This window comes from Chiloscyllium plagiosum, chromosome 18 (assembly GCF_004010195.1).
Source record: "Chiloscyllium plagiosum isolate BGI_BamShark_2017 chromosome 18, ASM401019v2, whole genome shotgun sequence".
NCBI classification, from domain to species: Eukaryota; Metazoa; Chordata; class Chondrichthyes; order Orectolobiformes; family Hemiscylliidae; genus Chiloscyllium; species Chiloscyllium plagiosum.
In genome coordinates this window covers 40,888,873-40,906,469 of record NC_057727.1, presented here as the reverse complement: position 1 = coordinate 40,906,469, position 17,597 = coordinate 40,888,873, and the positions used below count along the sequence as shown (strand labels likewise).

Genomic DNA, 17,597 nt, shown 5'->3' with positions numbered 1-17,597 from the left:
ATGTTAAGGTCCTAGGGAGTGTTGCTAAACAAAGAGACCTTGTAGTGCAGGTTCATAGCTCCTTGAAAGTGGAGTCGCAGGTAGATAGGATAGTGAAGAAGGCGTTTGGTATGCTAACCTTTATTAGTCAGAGTATTGAGTACAGGAGTTGGGAGGTCGTGTTGCGGCATACAGGATATTGGTTCGGCCACTGTTGGAATATTGTGTGCAGTTCTGGACTGCTTCCTATCGGAAAGATGTTGTGAAACTTGAAAGGGTTCAGAAAAAATTTACAAGGATATTGCCAGGGTTGGAGGATTTGATCTATATGGTGAGGCTGAACAGGCTGGGGCTGGTTTTCCCTGGAGCGTCAGAGGCTGAGGGATGACCTTATAGTGGTTTACAAAATTGAGGGGTATGGATAGGATAAATAGACAGAGTCTTTTCCCTGGGGTTTATAAAATTATGAGGGGAATGGATAGGGTAAACAGGCAAAGTCTTTTCCCTGGGGTCAGGGAGTCCAGAACTAGAGGGCATAGGGTTTAGGGTGAGAAGGGAAAGATATAAAAGAGACCTGAGGGGCAAGTTTTTCACAGAGGGTGGTACGTGTATGGAATGAGCTGCCAGAGGATGTGGTGGAGGCTGGTACAATTGCAACATTTAAGAGGCATTTGGATGGGTATAATGAGTAGGAAGGGTATGGAGGGATACGGGCTGGGAGCTGACAGGTGGGACTAGATTGGGTTGGGATATCTGGTCAGCATGGACAGGTTGGACCGAAGGGTCTGTTTTCATGCTGTACATCTCTATGACTCTATTTGGCCCATATCCCTTTAAACCCTTCCTATTCATATACTCAACCAGTTGCCTTTTAAATGCTGTAATTGTACCAGTCTCCACCACTTAGTCTGACAGCTCATTCTATACACACACCACCCTCTGTGAGATCCTTTTTAAATTTTTCCATTCTCAATCTATGCCCCTTTGTTTTCGACTCCCCAACCCTAGGAAAATGTGTATTTACCATATCCATGCCTCTCATAATTTTATAAACTTCTTTAAGATCACCCCTCAGTCTTCAATGCTTCAGGGACATTGGTCCCAACTGATTCAGCTTCTCCCTGTAGCTCAAATTGTCCAACCTTGATAACATCCATGTAAATCTTTTCTGAACCCTTTCAAGTTTCGCAACATCCTTCCTATGGCAGGGTGACCAGAATTGCATGCAGTTTTCTGAAAGTGGCCTAATCAATGTCCTATACAACTGCAATGTGACCTCCCAACTCCTCTACTCAGTGCACCGACCAATAAAGGTACGCCTGCCCATCGTCGCCTTCACTATCTTATCTACCTGCAACTCTGCTTTCAAGGACCTCCACTTCAAGGTCTCTTTATTCAGCAACACTCCCAGGGTCTTACCATTAATTGTACCAGTCCTGCCCTGATTTCCCGTTCCAAAATGCAACACCTCACATTTATCTAGATTAAACTCCATCTGCCACTTCTCAGCCCATTGGCCCATCTGATTAAGATCCCGTTGTACTTTGAGGTAACTTTCTTCGCTGTCCACTACACCAATTTTGGTGTCATCTACAAACTTACTAACCATACCTCCTATGTTCGTATCCAAATTATTTATAGATTATTGAAACGTTTGTATTTCTCGATTGTTGCAAACAGGAATCTATGACCTTTTGTTCTCTGAAGCAAAGCTAGGTAAATCTAGAGTAAGACTTTTTAAAAAATTTTGTTGAGAATTCAATTGACGCAGATATTCCAAAATGATGATCTGAGCAATGTTCTCTCGCTGTTACTATTGACGTGACAAATGGAATTATGAATGGAAGTTGTTTGTGATTGATATAAACTCAGATTTGTGGGACTGCATTTTTCATCACAAAGAACAAGACCTGACTCGCATTTGTTTTAAGCGATCTGTCGAATTACTGCTGAAATTAATGTTAGCCTTAAGAATAAAGATCATTGGGTTGCTTTGCATGACTGCTTTCTATGATTGTGAAATTTGCAGCTACCAGATGGTAGAGCAGACAGTGCCTCCATAATTTTTAAACTGTTTTTTCGTGGGATTTGACTGTTGCTGGCAAGCCCAATAATTTTTTTTTCCCAACCCTAATTGTCTTGAACTGAGTGACTTGCTAGGATAATTCAGAGGGTAGTTAAGATCAGCCTTTTTGCTATGGATCTGAAGTCATATGTGGTCCAGATTTCCTTCCTTTTTTAAGGACAGTTGTACGTTTTCATCACAATTAATAGGTTTCATGGTCATTATTACTGAAACTAGCTTTATTAATTAAATGTAAATCCTACCATCTGCCTTGGTGGGATTTCAATTCCATAAGCTCACTGAATTGTTATGGCACAAGAGGAAGCCATTTGGCTTTTTAAGCCTGCACATGTCCTGTTACCTTCCCCTCCTGTTACCTAGTGCCAATTTCCTGTCTTTTCCCTGTAACCCTGCATATGGCAGATGTTCTGGATTACAAGTCTAGTGACATATGCTACGTCAGTTGGGGATGGCATAGCAGTGACATACTGGTATTAAAGAGCAAAGACAAACCTCTGGTATGTTTTGAATTCTGGACTGAATCTAAATGTTTGGTGGTCTCAACACAAGAATATTCAATTTGCACTGGGTCTTGTTGACTAGTTCTGTTCTGAAAACTTTAAAGTTTGGAAATCAAACACACTGTACTTTTCACTTTCATCATTTCAACACATTTGGAGTTTGGATCAGTTCATTTGGGAGCTGCCTATTTTTAATACTAGCAGAAATGAGAGAACAATTGCAAGTGAAAGCAGACTTAAGGAAAAGTTTTTGCACAATTTATGTTCCAGAGAACTGAACCGAAACAGAATACGCCTCATCGATGGGCTAACATTCCAAGGATTAGACAGCTTAGAAGTGCTTAAATTGCAGAGGAATAACATCAGCAAACTCATGGATGGTGCCTTTTGGGGTCTTGCCAGGATGCAAGTTTTGTAAGTCATGTTTACAAAATGATATCTCAGATATGAGAAGGTCATCTGTAGCAGAAATGCACTATGTTGCAGGATTCTGCATTGTTATAAAATCATTACAGCACAGAAAGATTCATCACGTTGAGTTCATGAAGACTGTCAGTGGACAAGCCAATCAATCATTTGCATTTCCACCCCTGCCACCCTAATATTCTGTCCCTGTAGCCCCTATTTTGTTCATCTTCCTTCTATCTTGTTACTTCCCATATGCACTCTCCTTAGAAGTGACTGTAACAACAGGCCATCAAACTTATATGTTCAATATGTGGTATTGTAGGCTGTTATTCTAATGCCTACATGTATTTTCATCTTTTGCTCCATTTATATTTATCATATGCTGAAGTGAATCTGGACAGTCGAAGGTTTACCCTGAAATATCATATTGCGCAATGTTATAATGCTATAAAAAAACTGCAATTCAGACTTTAGTAGATGTCTAAATTTTCTATCTGTCCCAGTGAGTAGGTGATAGATGGGGATTCTAAGGCTTTTTGATTTTGTAGATTTGTCGACTTTGTTGGTCACTTTGGTGTGAAAATTTGAATTGTAGTCAGTTTTAACAAATGTAGTATTTGTAATGCATTTCATTAGAAGTAAGGTATGAATTAATTTCTTGTGGTCCTATGTTTTGTTTGAAGGTAGCATAACTCTCAAATTTATCTTTTCTAGACATTTGGACAATAATGTCTTGAATGAAGTGAAAAGTGGCTGGCTTTATGGATTGTCTTCTCTGCAGCAGCTTTTTCTGAACTACAATACTATCTCTCGAATACATCCTGATGCCTGGGGATTCTGCCAGAAGTTAGTGGAATTGTAAGTGCCCCCCAATAGCACTTGTGAAATTAGAGCAATGGATTCACATATATTTGTGAATGATGTCACTGATGTAATCGTGACAAAGTGAGAACACATTCCGCGATGGTTGTAGAAGTAGCATTGTATTAAATTATGGTCTGTATATGAAGTTAATAGTGTTGGAATACTTATGACTACACCGGAGTTATGAAGTAGCACAGCAGATAAAGACAATCAACTCTTATAATATTCTGGTATGTGGACAAACTGAAACTTGGAATAAGGACAAACTTGATTGTGATGTGAATGTTCGATTCCCAACCCCATCCCAAAACGTTAAACACCTCTAAATCTGTGCAGAGTAATTTAGTTATTAGAGTGATAGTCAGAGAGATGTATAGAATGAAAACAGACCCTTCAGTCCAACTTGTCCGTGTCGATCAGATAACCCAACCCAATCTAGTCCCACCTGCCAGCACGTGGCCCATATCCCTCCAAACCCTTCCTATTCATATACCCATCCAAATGCCTCTTAAATGTTGCAATTGTACTAGCCTCCACCACTTCCTCTGGCAACTCATTCCATACATGTACCACTCTCTGAGTGGAAAAGTTGCCGCTTAGGTCTTTTTTTTATATCTTTCCCCTCTCACCCTAAACCTATGCCCTCTAGTTCTGGACTCTCTGACCCCAGGGAAACGACTTTGTCTATTTGTTCTATCCATGCCCCTCATGACTTTATGAACCTCTACAAGGTCATCCTGTGGCCTCTGACGCTCCAGGGAAAACAGTTCTAGTCTATTCAACCTCTCTCTATAGCTCAAATCCTCCAACCCTGGCAACATCCTTGTAAATCTTTTCTGAACCCTTTCAAGTTTCACAATATCTTTCCGATAGGAAGGACACCAGAATTGCATGCAATATTCCAAAAGTGGCCTAACCAATGTCCTGTACAGCGCAACATGACCTCCCAACTCCTGTACTCAATACTCTGACCAATAAAGGAAAGCATACCAAACGTCTTCTTCACTATCCTATCTACCTGCGACTCCACTTTCAAGGAACTATGAACCTAAACTCCAAGGTCTCTTTGTTCAGCAACACTCCCTAGGACCTTACCATTAAGTGTATAACTCCTGCTAAGATTTGCTTTCCCAAAATGCAGCACCTTGCATTTATCTAGATTAAACTCTATCTGCCACTTCTCAGCCCATTGGCCCATCTGATCAAGATCCCGTTATCATCTAAGGTAACCTTTTTCACTGTCCACTACACCTCCAATTTTGGTGTCATCAGCAAACCTACTAATTATGCCTCTTATGCTCACAATCAAATCATTTATATAAATGATGAAACGTAGTCGACCCAGCACTGATCCTTGTGGCACTGCACTAGTCACAACCTCCAGTCTGAAAAGCAACCCTCCACCCCCACCCTCTGTCGTCTACCTTTTAAGCCACTTCTGTATCCAAATGGCGAGTTCTCCCTGTGTTCCATGAAATCTAACCTTGCTCACCAGCCTCCCATGGGGAAGCTTGTCGAACGCATTACTGAAGTCTGTTGTTTAGTTTTAGTTAGTTTTAAAGTTGTAGTTGCAAAATCTATAACACACAGCAAACAATCCATTGTGGAGGATGTGAAAACCTCTTCTTGAAAGAGTTAAATCATTTGGATGCTAAGTTGAAATGCATTTTACAGTAAGTTTGACAAACTTATTTTTGCAGTTAGCACATTTATATTTGCTTGTTTGTTACTTCATTCAATTTGAACAAAGCTAAACCTGTTGGGTATATGTAAACTTTCACATTGAGATTCTAGATTTTCCAGCACTCATGAGTTGAACAGAATTGAATTCCAGCTGACTGTTGGTTGTTCTGTTTTCATGCTAGTCAATTTGATTGCTCCCTGTTCTTTCCACAAAGGTTAGTGGTATGAAGTAATTTGAAAAACCTTTTATTTGAAGGACTACTCATTTGGAATGAAAGACAGCAAGCATGATGTACATTAGAGGGAGATCTTTGAGGGTTTAAATTAATTAGGAATAACATGGGGGATATTGTGCACTTGGGTACAGAATAATTGAGGGTAAGTGCATAAGTTACAAGATGTTTTGTATGTTTCAGTCACCACTGAAACATGTAAAGTTAGCTTTGCTTAGATGTGGACGGAAGAAAATAAATGGAATAATTAAAATTGTGTAATTCATGTTATTTTGACTTGTCACAGTTATACAAATAGGTTGCTATGAAGTAGTTTTCTGTTTTACTTTAATAAGAGTATACAGAATGACTGTACATGTGTCTTATTTGATTTTATTTGTTGCTGGGTGGGAAATTATCTTTTAGCTAGTTTTCTGCGTTTTAGGGTAGTCTTCTTCTGTCTGACTTTCCATTGGTGGTAATACTTCAGTAAATATTTTCTAAAAGTTTGTTTTTTCAAAATTTTACTTTCATTGAAATTGTAACATTGGTTATAGGCTAGTCGATAGAATATAAATATCCTGAAAACAAACATTGCTTTTCCTCAGATTGGGATCAAAATTACATTCTGGTTTGAAAAAATAACGAGTTAATTCTGGTAACAAGTGATATTAATTCTGAATTTAAATGGGAGATCTGTTGATCTTTGCAGTTTTTCTTTCAGTTCATCTAATACCTAAAATATCCTATTTTACTCCTTGGATTGCTTGACAGAAATTAAAATTTTAGTATTCAGTCAATACATTTTGATGAATGATTGGTATGTATTTGTGTTCATTAGGATTCCAAGAGCATTTTTGAGATTTTTCAAATAAATGAAGAGCTTCATACTCTTGCATAATATATCTCATCTACCTCTTGGGTTAAATGGATCAGTGATTATGAGGAGAAAGCAGAAACAGGATACTGAGTTGGATGCTCAACCATAATCATTTTGTTTCTGTTTAACATCTCTTTAACCCACTATCAGCTTTCATAATGTTAACCCAAGGTCACAAATATGCTTTTTACAAACTGTTAGCTGACAATCCTATATTTTTGGTGTGCATTTCAGAAAAATTCCAGCTGGGATTTCATAGTTAAAGATTAAAAATCCCATGATATTGCCTCACTAAGTAAAATGTTTAGTAAACAGAAATAATGTTGATTTGTATACAAATGAGTGCAAGTCAGGCTGTCCTCTAAACTTGAATGCGGATTGAGTCCACAAATTAAACTTGATCTGAAATCCACAGAAGGTTGACATATATGCAGGTTGATACACATGGATGCTTTACATTTGCGTGCAGTGTACCATAGCTGTTTGTTCTCCCCCCTGTTTTCTGTTTTCTTTATCTGGATTGTATGGGACAAGGGATGAAAGTTGTTTTAATTTTTCCTCTGCCCACTGTGGCCAGTTTGATGTGATTTTTTTTAACACTTTAAATAATTGAATCGAGATTTGTTTTTTTTCTTACTGCCACCCTGGTGGCTCAGCTGGTTAAGGCAATGAAGAGCTGAGTTCAGTAAAACAAGGTGAGAATGCTTGAACTGCAATTCATCTTGGGCGTTGCACTACCATAATCTCTAAAGAAAATGTTTAAATGAGGTCAGTATTGGACTGACCCCACTGTTTGATTCAGAGTTTGCTAGGTTATTAAGGGTTGCATATTATTGATCTGAAGGTCAGAATACTTGTGGAAATGCACTGTAACATGATTTCAGCAACAGGTAAAAGGTAAAGATTGCTTGGTGAGGGGAGAAGGAAGGGTCAATGCATTATTTCTGTGTCAAAGGTAAAGCTGCCTCTGTATGCAAAATAGCTATTAACTAATTATATATTTTATTAATTTTTCTAAGTCTTATGATTTTTCTTCTCAGAAATCTTTCTCACAATAACCTGATCAGGTTGGATGAGGGAAGCCTAACAGGACTAAGCGGACTCCAGATTCTTCGCTTAAGTCACAACAGTATAAGCCATATTGCTGATGGGACCTTTAAAGGACTTCGAACTCTACGAGTATTGTACGTATTGAAATTTGCTATATAGTGAGACATGAACAAGTTTGATTCCAATCCGGATAATCTGCTGTAACAATTTAGAACATGCACTGCTGTGACTGATGTTTCATATTAAGTTAGATATACTGAATCCTCTGTTCTCATTTAAATCAAAATTGTTACATCAAATCATTTCTCTATTAACATGTAATAACCTCGTGAAAACCTTTTATGTCAACCTTGGTAGTAAGCCACTGGAGTGACTTGTTACTAGAAATTAGTCTGATAGCATGTTGAACATCTGGTTAGTGCTCAGTTAGTTCATGTAAACAATTCCTTTACACTTTCTTGCAAATTAGAGATTTCCCGAACTGAGTCAATATTTTTTCCTCGTTTGTTAACACCGAAACAAAACCAACAGTCGTTCCTCTAATTTGCTGGTGGCAAGATCTTACTATATACAAATTGGCTGCCATATTTTCCTACTCTGCAGTATTTATTCTGGTGTAGTCAATGTTACTAACTCCGATGCACTTTGGGACATTCTGAGGTTGTCAAAGAGTTATACAAGTGTAAGTTTTTTATATTGTTGGTGTTTTAAGGGCATTTGTGAATCAAGGCTGTTACTGGTAATCAGATAAGTAGATATTTGTGATTTATTCAGTTTATTGCTACATTAATGAAATAATTCATGTCATTTTTTGTATTTGTATTAAACAAAGGGATTGAGTAAATCTAATCTTGTGCAATAATGCCCCAAATTATGTATACTTGAATGAAATTGCAAAGATCTTGTGGCTTTCTGTGTTTGACATTTCTTGAGATTTTAAATGCTGAATTGTATGTATATATACTTTCTTTGAAAAGCATCTGGGGAAACCATGCTTTTAAAGTATTTTTTTTCACATTTTGTAGTTAAGCAGTTGACATTTACTCAGCTTGTGTGCAAATGTATACAGTAGCTATCTATTTCTACATGAGAGGTCTGTAACCTTTTAGTTTGATTCTTCTGGTTTAAAGTTTAACAATCATAATGTATAAAAATGTTTGCTGAAAAGTTAGACTGTTTCATTGACCAGTGTAAAGTTTTTCTTGACTTTTAACTCTCTTCCACCTTTCCTGCTACAATAAGAAATCCACCTACAATACTTGTTAGCTTTTGCCAACTGCTTTTGTGCCATCTGCTTCTTCCTGGTTTAGCACAGATCAGTTAATATAGAAATAGCAAATGACACATTACTCAATTGCTATGCACAACTTTTTCAATTGTAAGTATTTTATCAGGTAAATATAAGAGAAATAGCAGTGGAAACAAATTGTAATGTAGCTTCAAAAATTTTTTAAATTTTTTAAAAATTACATATTTTACATATCTTTTTCTAATATACAACTGTTAGTCTATATCAGTGCTATCTGCTAGAGACAGAGAACTGTAGAGTATGTTAGGTTTATTGAGGAAAGAGACTTCATAATATGATTATTGCAGATCCTGTATATTAATTATCTATGTTGTTCTTACCACTTTCATTGCACTGAGAATAGGACCAAAGAGCTGTTTTTAAACTATGTTTACTTTTAATATAGATTCATTATACTTTCAGCAAGTTTAGTGCCTTGTGTAAGTATTGTATCCCAATGTTCTGTGTTAATCCTGAAATCTTAAAATGTAGTAATTTGTTTAGAAAAGAGATAAATTTGGTAATAAATATATATAGAAAATATTATATATAATAAAACGTCAATTTACAATTTATTTTGAGGATACATTAATTTCTACAATTATGATTTTATTCACTTGTTTATCATTTACTATGGTAGAAGTTACTTTTGCTGTCAATTTCAAAACTGATTTTCAGATTGGGGAAATTAGCTTTGCTTGCTCCTAAACTTATAAAGTAGGTGCCGTGCAGTAGTTTCGGTTATTCTCCAGGAGTGGAATATTTCTGATTTTTGCTAAATTTCAGTTAGCAACCAAATGCAAGAAAACTTTCAGATCTCCAAGTTTCCTAATCTCCAGTCACATAGTGTTGGCAGTAATTGTGAAAGGGTATGATCATTAAATGTGTCATTTCTTTACAGTTGTAAATCAATAGTAAGTATTGCAAATATGATATTCAATTATTCAAAGTATGCTGAAAACATGACTAAAAATTGGCAGCTCAGTCACGGAATGTAAAAAAAATGAGTACTTATTTTTATTTTTCTTGGGAATAAATTAATCGTTGATAGCTTAAAAAATCTAATGTTGCATTTTAAAGATCTGCTTTAGTTTTTAGTTTTTGGGCAGCTGCCAAATCTTGTTTAGTGATGCGTTTGTCAGTGAAAAGGAATTTACAAAGAACTTTCATGATCACCACCTCTTCTTTACACCCAAAGGTAGAAGCAAAAGTTTCTGTTTGCAAGAAGATATCCTGCAGAACTTAGTTTTTCCTTGGAGCATTTTTGCTTTCAGAGGTTTATGTTTATATTTTGAACAATCTGTCTGACAGTGTGCTGCGGTTTTCTACTTGAATGCTGAGAATTCTAATTAAATGAAGCAGAGGCCCAATGGGTCCTGCACCTGGTGAAAGAGAAACGAGCATGCTTTAATTATGGTTCCATTGTTGCTGAGGATTGACGAGCCTTCAGTGGGTGTGAAACTGCTGAAATGCATAACTATTCAAATGGAGGTCAAGCCTTGAGGCCTTCACACAGCAATGATTAACAAGCCAACAGGCATTCAGGCCTAGCCAGCCAGAAAGAATAGGAAATTGCCAGTGAAGCTTGTAAGAGAAAGGAAGTAAATACAAAAAGAACTCAAATCAAAGGTTTTTCTACTCAGAACATTTTTTCTTTTACTTTACCCTCCTTTCTTTTCAATTAAAAGAAAAACATGCAATGAGCAAAGACATTGACGTTATATAGAATACAATGACATAGTCAATTTAAAACCCTATATTTAGAGAATAAATATCCAAAGATAGAATGCCCCTCTATTATACTAGTATATACTTTCATCTCAAGGGAAACTGGCTGGTCAAGCTGAGAATCAAATTCTGCTTTAGAAAAGAAAATATGCATTTAAACAGCACTTTTTCTGATGACTGGATGTCTCAAAGCACTTTTCATTTAGTTAAGTACCTTTTTTTGAAGTGTTGTTGTAGGTAGTTATATGTAAGGTAAAACCAAATTTGAATTTTTAATACATAAATTAATTTCAGTCACCTTCATGTTAAATATATTGTTTATTACTTCAGTGGGACAACAAGTACAATATTGAAGTTTTCCAGTTTGTTCCAGCTTGCAAGACTTTAATACAAACTGAACATATTGTTCTCTTGACTGCATGCATTAACCTAGTAGATCCTGTGTGGCTAGTATCAAATATTGCAATAGCTTTTGCTTCACTGCATTACTTCATACATTTTAAGCAAGAAAGATAACCTAAGATTTGTAGCATGTACACAACTCCTTTTTAAAACACTCAATGTTTTTCAGTGGTGCTAAATATTTGTGCAAGTTTCAGTGCTGAAACTCTACCTAATGACTGGAGGGGCAAAAATAAAAGCACTATTGGACCAAATTTGAAATTGCAGGAGAAACACAGCAGGTCTAAATAGCACGTTTTGGATCCAGTGACCTGAAGCATCAACTTTGCTTTTTATCCTTAAGTGCTGCCGGATTTGCTGAGTTTCTCCAGTTTTTGTTTTTGTTTCAGATTTATAGCATCTAGAGTTATTTTGCTTTGTTTTTGTAGTCCATTGGATAATCTTATTCTCTTACAAAGTTTGCACTTGATTCCAGAACTGAAGCTCTGCACCTTAAGTTTATCAAAGTCTCTTCTTAACTAAAACTTGACATAACTTTCCAGCAATTTAATACAGAGATGCAAACATCTTTTAAATAAAGAAATATTTCTGCAATTTTGTCTTCCTTTGATATCCTTCAAATTGTCTGCTTTGTCCCACAGTCATGTGCATAACAATTTTTTTTTTAAAGTCTTGGGTCTATTTATCATTCCGTTAAGTTTTTATTTAAAGATTGAAACTTCTTCTCAACTGATCAGATTTATTATTACATTTATAGAAGCAGACAAATGGATAATTCAGTTTGTGCTGCAATAAACTGTCCAGTTCCTCTAAAATCATAATTTTAATTATTTTTCAGTTTCCAAATGCCAGTGGTCAGTGTTGGGTTTTGACTTTTCTTTCCTATTACTATCCTATTTCCTGTTGCTATAAACTGGTGATAGTTAAAGACTAATTACAATCCATTGCCTTTTTTAGTTATTTTTATCAATGTATTCAGACATGTTATGACTCACCTCTGGGGCAAGTGGGACTTGATCCTTGACCACTGCACAACAAGGTTTTAAAGTTCAAATCTTACCACTGGCCATGGTGGGATTTGAACACATGTCCCCAGAATGGTAATCTGCGGTATTAGATTACAACACCAATGATTTTTCCACTATATCATCATCTCCTTGATCCCGCCACCTTTCTGATCCTAGACTTGTTGGTGTTACTTTGATATTGGAAGCTACTAGGGAATTATTTTTTTCAAAATGTAACTTCCTTTGCAGTAATGAAGGAACACTGGATTCCTCAAAGTATTAATTACAAAGCAGTATACTTAACTCACGGTGGCTTAGTGGTTAGCCCTGCTGCCTCACAGTACCAGGGACTTGGTTTCGATTCCCATCTCGAGTGACTGTCTGTGTGGAGTTTGCACAATCTCCCTGTGTCTTTGTAGATTTCTTCTGGGTGCTCTGGTTCCCTCCCACAGTCCAGAGATGTGCAGGTTAAGTGAGTTGATCATGTTAAATTGCCCATAGTGTTAGGTCCATTAGTATGGGGTAAATTTAGGGTAGGGTAATGGGTGTGGGTAGGATACTTTTCGGAGGGTTGGTGTGGACCTATTGCGCCAAATGGCCTGTTTCCATGCTGTAGGGAATCTAATCTTAAAAAAAACTCTAAGCTGATAGCTGTCCCATTTGCTAATAAACTTCTCTTTATTGGTGGTTAATGACAGTAATTTGCATATTTATAATCAATAATAAAAATTTGCAAAAGTCTTAACGTTTTCTGATATATCCTTTTAAAATATTGTTTGAAATCCTCAATAAACAAGGTTGACATGCTGTTAAATGTCCGAATAGGTGACCTTTTTCACCAATTTTGCTTAAGTCCAGAAGTGGACCAGTTAATTGTACAAGTGAAGGGACAATAGAAAATAGTTTATCCTTTCTGCTCTCTTTACGGACCATGGGATCCATTTGAGAAAAAATAATTTTTCATTTTAATTGGGCGATTAGGATCTGAAGATTTCAAAGTCGCAATAGCTTCTCGACTTGGAAAACTTGAAACTTTGCAACCCTTTTAAACATTCTGACATGAACTTCAAAGTATAATATTGTGTACTACTAATATGGAGAAAATTCCTCCTTGAGTAAAGAATATAAATAGTTTGCTTATGTCCAGTTGGTGCACTGAATCCATTTAAAAAGTACATTTTCATGTCAGATAGCCAGAAAAACTTTTTGAAAATATAGAGCCATGTTAAAGCAAGTTTCTGTGGAATTAATGCATTTCCACATATTCATTAAAACAAATTTAGACTGAATTGTTCCTCCAAAGATTTATGCAATTGGATAGAATGATTCCCTGAATCACAGAAATGTGATTTTTTCTTTGTGAAGAGAAATCTCTATACCAATAAGAAGTTGAAGGAATGGAATAGTAATGATTTTAGAAATACCAACAAATGTAAAAACTCCAGCAGAAGTAATGAATAAGGGTAACCAACTTTGAAAGTATAAGTTTTCATCTCAAGTGACTCACAGTTAATAAGGCAATAGAAATATTTCCTAGTCATCCCAAGTTTAAGATCATAAGCTTGCCATGATTAGTATTTGTTCCTGCTGTTATCATTAGGAAGTAAATTTGGCATCCTTTTGGAACACGTGATATATTGTTAAATGGGGAATCTAAAATGAATCTTGTGGATTGCTGTTTAATGAGTGATATTACTTCCACATTATTCAGGCTCTCAAAACTGAATTGCAATGTTTTCTAACTCTTACCTCCACATTTCGAAATACTTTGTTAAGATAGTCATATCTGCATTTTAAGGTTTTGAAAGCGTAGATCCTATCTATTTTGCAAAAATTCAAATCTTTGTAAAACCTTGCTAAATTTTAATCTTTTTGGCAGTCTAGTTTAAGACCCAAGATAGTAGCTGTTTCATCTTGCAAAAAAAATCAGATCTAAAAAAAAGCAATGTTTTCTTGGGAATAATACTCATTGGCAGATTTCAGAAGACTCTGGACAAGATTTTATATTGTACTCAATAACTTCATGATCGATCTTTCTTTTTCTGTGTGTATTGTAATAAACTAAAGAAGTACTTGCCACCCCCTGCTTTTTACCTTTTCGTAATGTAAATGAGTAAGACTGGAAAATTGATTGCACTTTCTTATTTTCCTTCCCTACAGGGAACTAGACAATAATGAAATCTCAGGAATAATAGAAGATACAAATGGGGCCTTTGTTGGCTTGGATGGTCTGAGCAAGCTGTGAGTATCTCATCTTTTGAAGTCAGCCAAACTGCATGCATGAAAAGCTTATTCTTTTACAGCCATTGTTCTTGCGCTTGAGCTTTGAATAGGAACTTTGGGAATTAGGCTCATCTTTATGCTCAAGAAAATGATGAGATGCAATGACTTGTAATTAGCTATTCAGTTCAGAAGTTGCAACAGGGTGTACTTAACTATCTGTGCAACTATAAAATCCAAGGGATAGAATCTTGGAAATTAACCATACCTCAAGATATTCATGGCATATCAGTTTAAAGAACCCACTGTCAAATATGCACAGTCAACTCCACTGTTGACTGTATGGATAGCCTTTGAAAATGATTTAAGATAAAGTGGGGATGACATGAGCGTCTTCTTTAGTTTTAAACTGAGTATTTATTTTGGAGTCTTGATCAATGCTGCCTTTTTAATTTTAATGCAAAATTTAATTTTTGCATGGTCCCTTATAATAATTTTTTTTCTGTGCAGCTCTGCAAATGCTGTATCTATGACTTCACAAGATTTAAATGATGCCATTTGGCTGTAATGAGGCCATGCCGCAATGAAGCTTAGTGAGAACATATGTTATAATATACCAAATTATGTATTACAAAATCTTTAATATGTAACTGTCATTGAGATCAAGATGTTGATGCAATGCATTAGTATTTTTACAGTATTACAAAAAGCTAAGGGAAAAGTCCTGTAATCCATGATAAGACAAGCACCTGTATAATAACATCACCTTGTGTTTATATTGTGCTTTTAAACATAGTAAATATCCTAAGGTACTGCACAGGGGCATTATCAAACAAGGTTTGACAACAGGCTGTATGAGATATTAGGACAGATAGGCAAAGGAGGTAGGTTTTAATGTGCACCTTGATGGATGAAAAAGAGGAATAAAAGCAGAGAGGTTTAGGCAAGGACCTCCAGAGCTTTAGAACCTTGGCAGCTGAAGGCACTGCCAGTGGTGTAGTGATTCAAACCAAGAGTGCCGAGAAACCTAGCATTGGGGGATCACATGTATTAATTAGCGTAAGACACAACATTTTTTTTCTGCTCTTTTAACATTCGTTTCATCACCTTCTGTAGCAGCTGCAGTAATCTATGCATCCTATTCAGTCCTGTTTGAAGTTGTACCCCTTCACAGGAAATACCTACATCTCAGCAATGCTGCTTTCATTTTTAACAGAATGCTTCTCCTCCAATCAAACTATGCACGTGTCTGTACCCATGGATTTTGTCACTTTGCACACTACACAATGCTATTGTTCAATGATTTCACTTTTTCAAATGTTGCATTTGCTTGTCGTATTTGCTCTAGATTAATGGAAGAATTGATGTATTTACATGTATTTTTCAACTTCATTTACTTTATTTTGCAATGCTAGTGTCATTTTACTGTTTTAAAGATGGTTGTAAATGGCATTAGATATTTGTGCTTGGATCACCTCTGGTACAAATTAATTTCTGAAAAATTTGCCCATCCCTCCTGTGCAAAAGGTTACAGATTTGGGATGGCACGGTGGCTCAGTGGTTAGCACTGCTGCCTCACAGCACCAGAGTCCCAGGTTTGATTCCAGCCTCCACTGTCTGTGTGGAGTTTGCACATTCTCCCCGTGTCTGCGTGGGTTTCCTCTGGGTGATCCGGTTTCCTCCCACAGTCCAAAGATGTGCAGGTCAGGTGAATTGGCCCTGCTAAATTGCCCACAATGTTAGGTGCATTAGTCAGAGGGAAATGGGTCTGGGTGTGGTACTCTTCGGAGGGTCGGTGTGGACTTGTTGGGCTGAAGGGCCTGTTTCCACACTGTAGGGAATCTAATCTAAGAAAAATATATGATAGGCTGCAGCTGTGTGGATAAAACTTGCCCAAAAGGATGTTTTTCAGAAGTTTTCCACATGTCAGCGCTGGTGAGCTAAAACTTAATGTAACTTGCTAATGTCTTGCACAATGAAAAGTGATTGTGGCTGTCGCTGGAGTTCTTCTGATCAATGTTTTAATATCCAATCATCTTTATTTTACTTTGTCATTGGCCTTCTCCTTCACCCTCCAGTCATATTTTGGGAACTTTGTCAATGATTGCAAGATTCAGTTCCACTTGCAGTCCCTCAGATCATACAGCAGTCTGTACTGACATGCAGCAAAACCTGCACAGCATTCATGTTTGAGAGATAAGTGCCAGGTAACAATCATGCCACATAAGTGCCAAGCAATTACCATTCCAACAAGAAAATATTACCATCTCCTGTTGACATTTAGCTGACATTACCATTGCTGAATTCCTCCTTCAGTCAACACCCTGAGGAATACAATTGACCAGACACTGAACTTGTAAGGTTCCCTGATTTGTGTAGCCAATGAATAATTCACCTGGCTCATCAAAACTTACCACCATCTACAAGGCGAAAGTGAGGACTGCAGATGCTGGAGTCATGAGTGTGGTGCTGGAAAAGCACAGCCAGTCAGGCAGCATCCGAGGAGTAGGAGATTCGATGTTTCGGGCATAAGCCCTTCATCGGGAATGAGGCTTGTAGGTCGGGGCTGAGAGATAAATGGGAGGGGGTTGGGATTGTGGGGAGGTGGCTGGGAAAGTGATTAGGTGGATGAAGGTGAGGGAGAAGGTGATAGGTCAGAGGAGGTAGTGATGGACGGGTGTGGAGGGCGGTGTCGAGTTGGGAGGCTTGGGACTGGGACATTGTAGGGGGAGGGGAAATGTGGCGTTGGGCAATCAAGACAGGATGCCGCCTTGCGCATCGTTTCAGAGAACATCTCTGGGACACCTGCACCCACCGATCTGTGGCTGAACACTTCAACTTCCCCTCCCATTTCATCAAGGACATACAGGTCCTGGGCTTCCTCCACTGTCAAACTGTTACCACCTGACGCCTGGAGGAGGAACACCTCATATTCCACCTTGGGACCCTGCAACCACACTGGATAAATGGATCTCAACAGCTTCCTCATTTCCCCAACCCCCATAATATAATATCCCAGTCCCAAGCTGTGCTTTTCCGGCACCACACTCTCGACACCATCTACAAGGCCCAAGTCAGGTGTGTGGTGGAATATTCTCCACTTGCTTGAGTGAGTGCGACCACTCAAGAAACCTATCATCATTCAGTACAAAGCTGTTAATTTGATTGGCTTTCCCTCCACCACCACTGCATTAGTGGTAAATGTGTAGAACATAGAAAAGTACAGCACAGAACAGGCCCATCAGCCCACAATGTTGTGCTAAGGATTAATCCTAATGTAAAATCAAATA

At 37.4% G+C, this 17,597-nt stretch overlaps 2 protein-coding genes across 4 annotated transcripts in view; one reads left to right on the top strand and one right to left on the bottom strand.

Annotated features, from left to right (window-relative positions):
- slc25a26 (solute carrier family 25 member 26) overlaps window positions 1-17,597 on the bottom strand; it is a 298,023-nt gene that overhangs the window by 63,057 nt on the left and 217,369 nt on the right. The window lies entirely within an intron of this gene.
- Window positions 1-17,597, top strand: part of lrig1 (leucine-rich repeats and immunoglobulin-like domains 1) — a 121,600-nt gene that overhangs the window by 84,174 nt on the left and 19,829 nt on the right. For all 3 annotated transcript variants that reach the window (XM_043708291.1, XM_043708289.1, XM_043708290.1), the window contains 4 exons: window positions 2,836-2,979; window positions 3,688-3,831; window positions 7,653-7,796; window positions 14,248-14,328. In XM_043708291.1, the coding sequence (XP_043564226.1) occupies window positions 2,836-2,979; window positions 3,688-3,831; window positions 7,653-7,796; window positions 14,248-14,328 (513 nt within the window). The remainder of the gene's footprint in view (window positions 1-2,835; window positions 2,980-3,687; window positions 3,832-7,652; window positions 7,797-14,247; window positions 14,329-17,597) is intronic.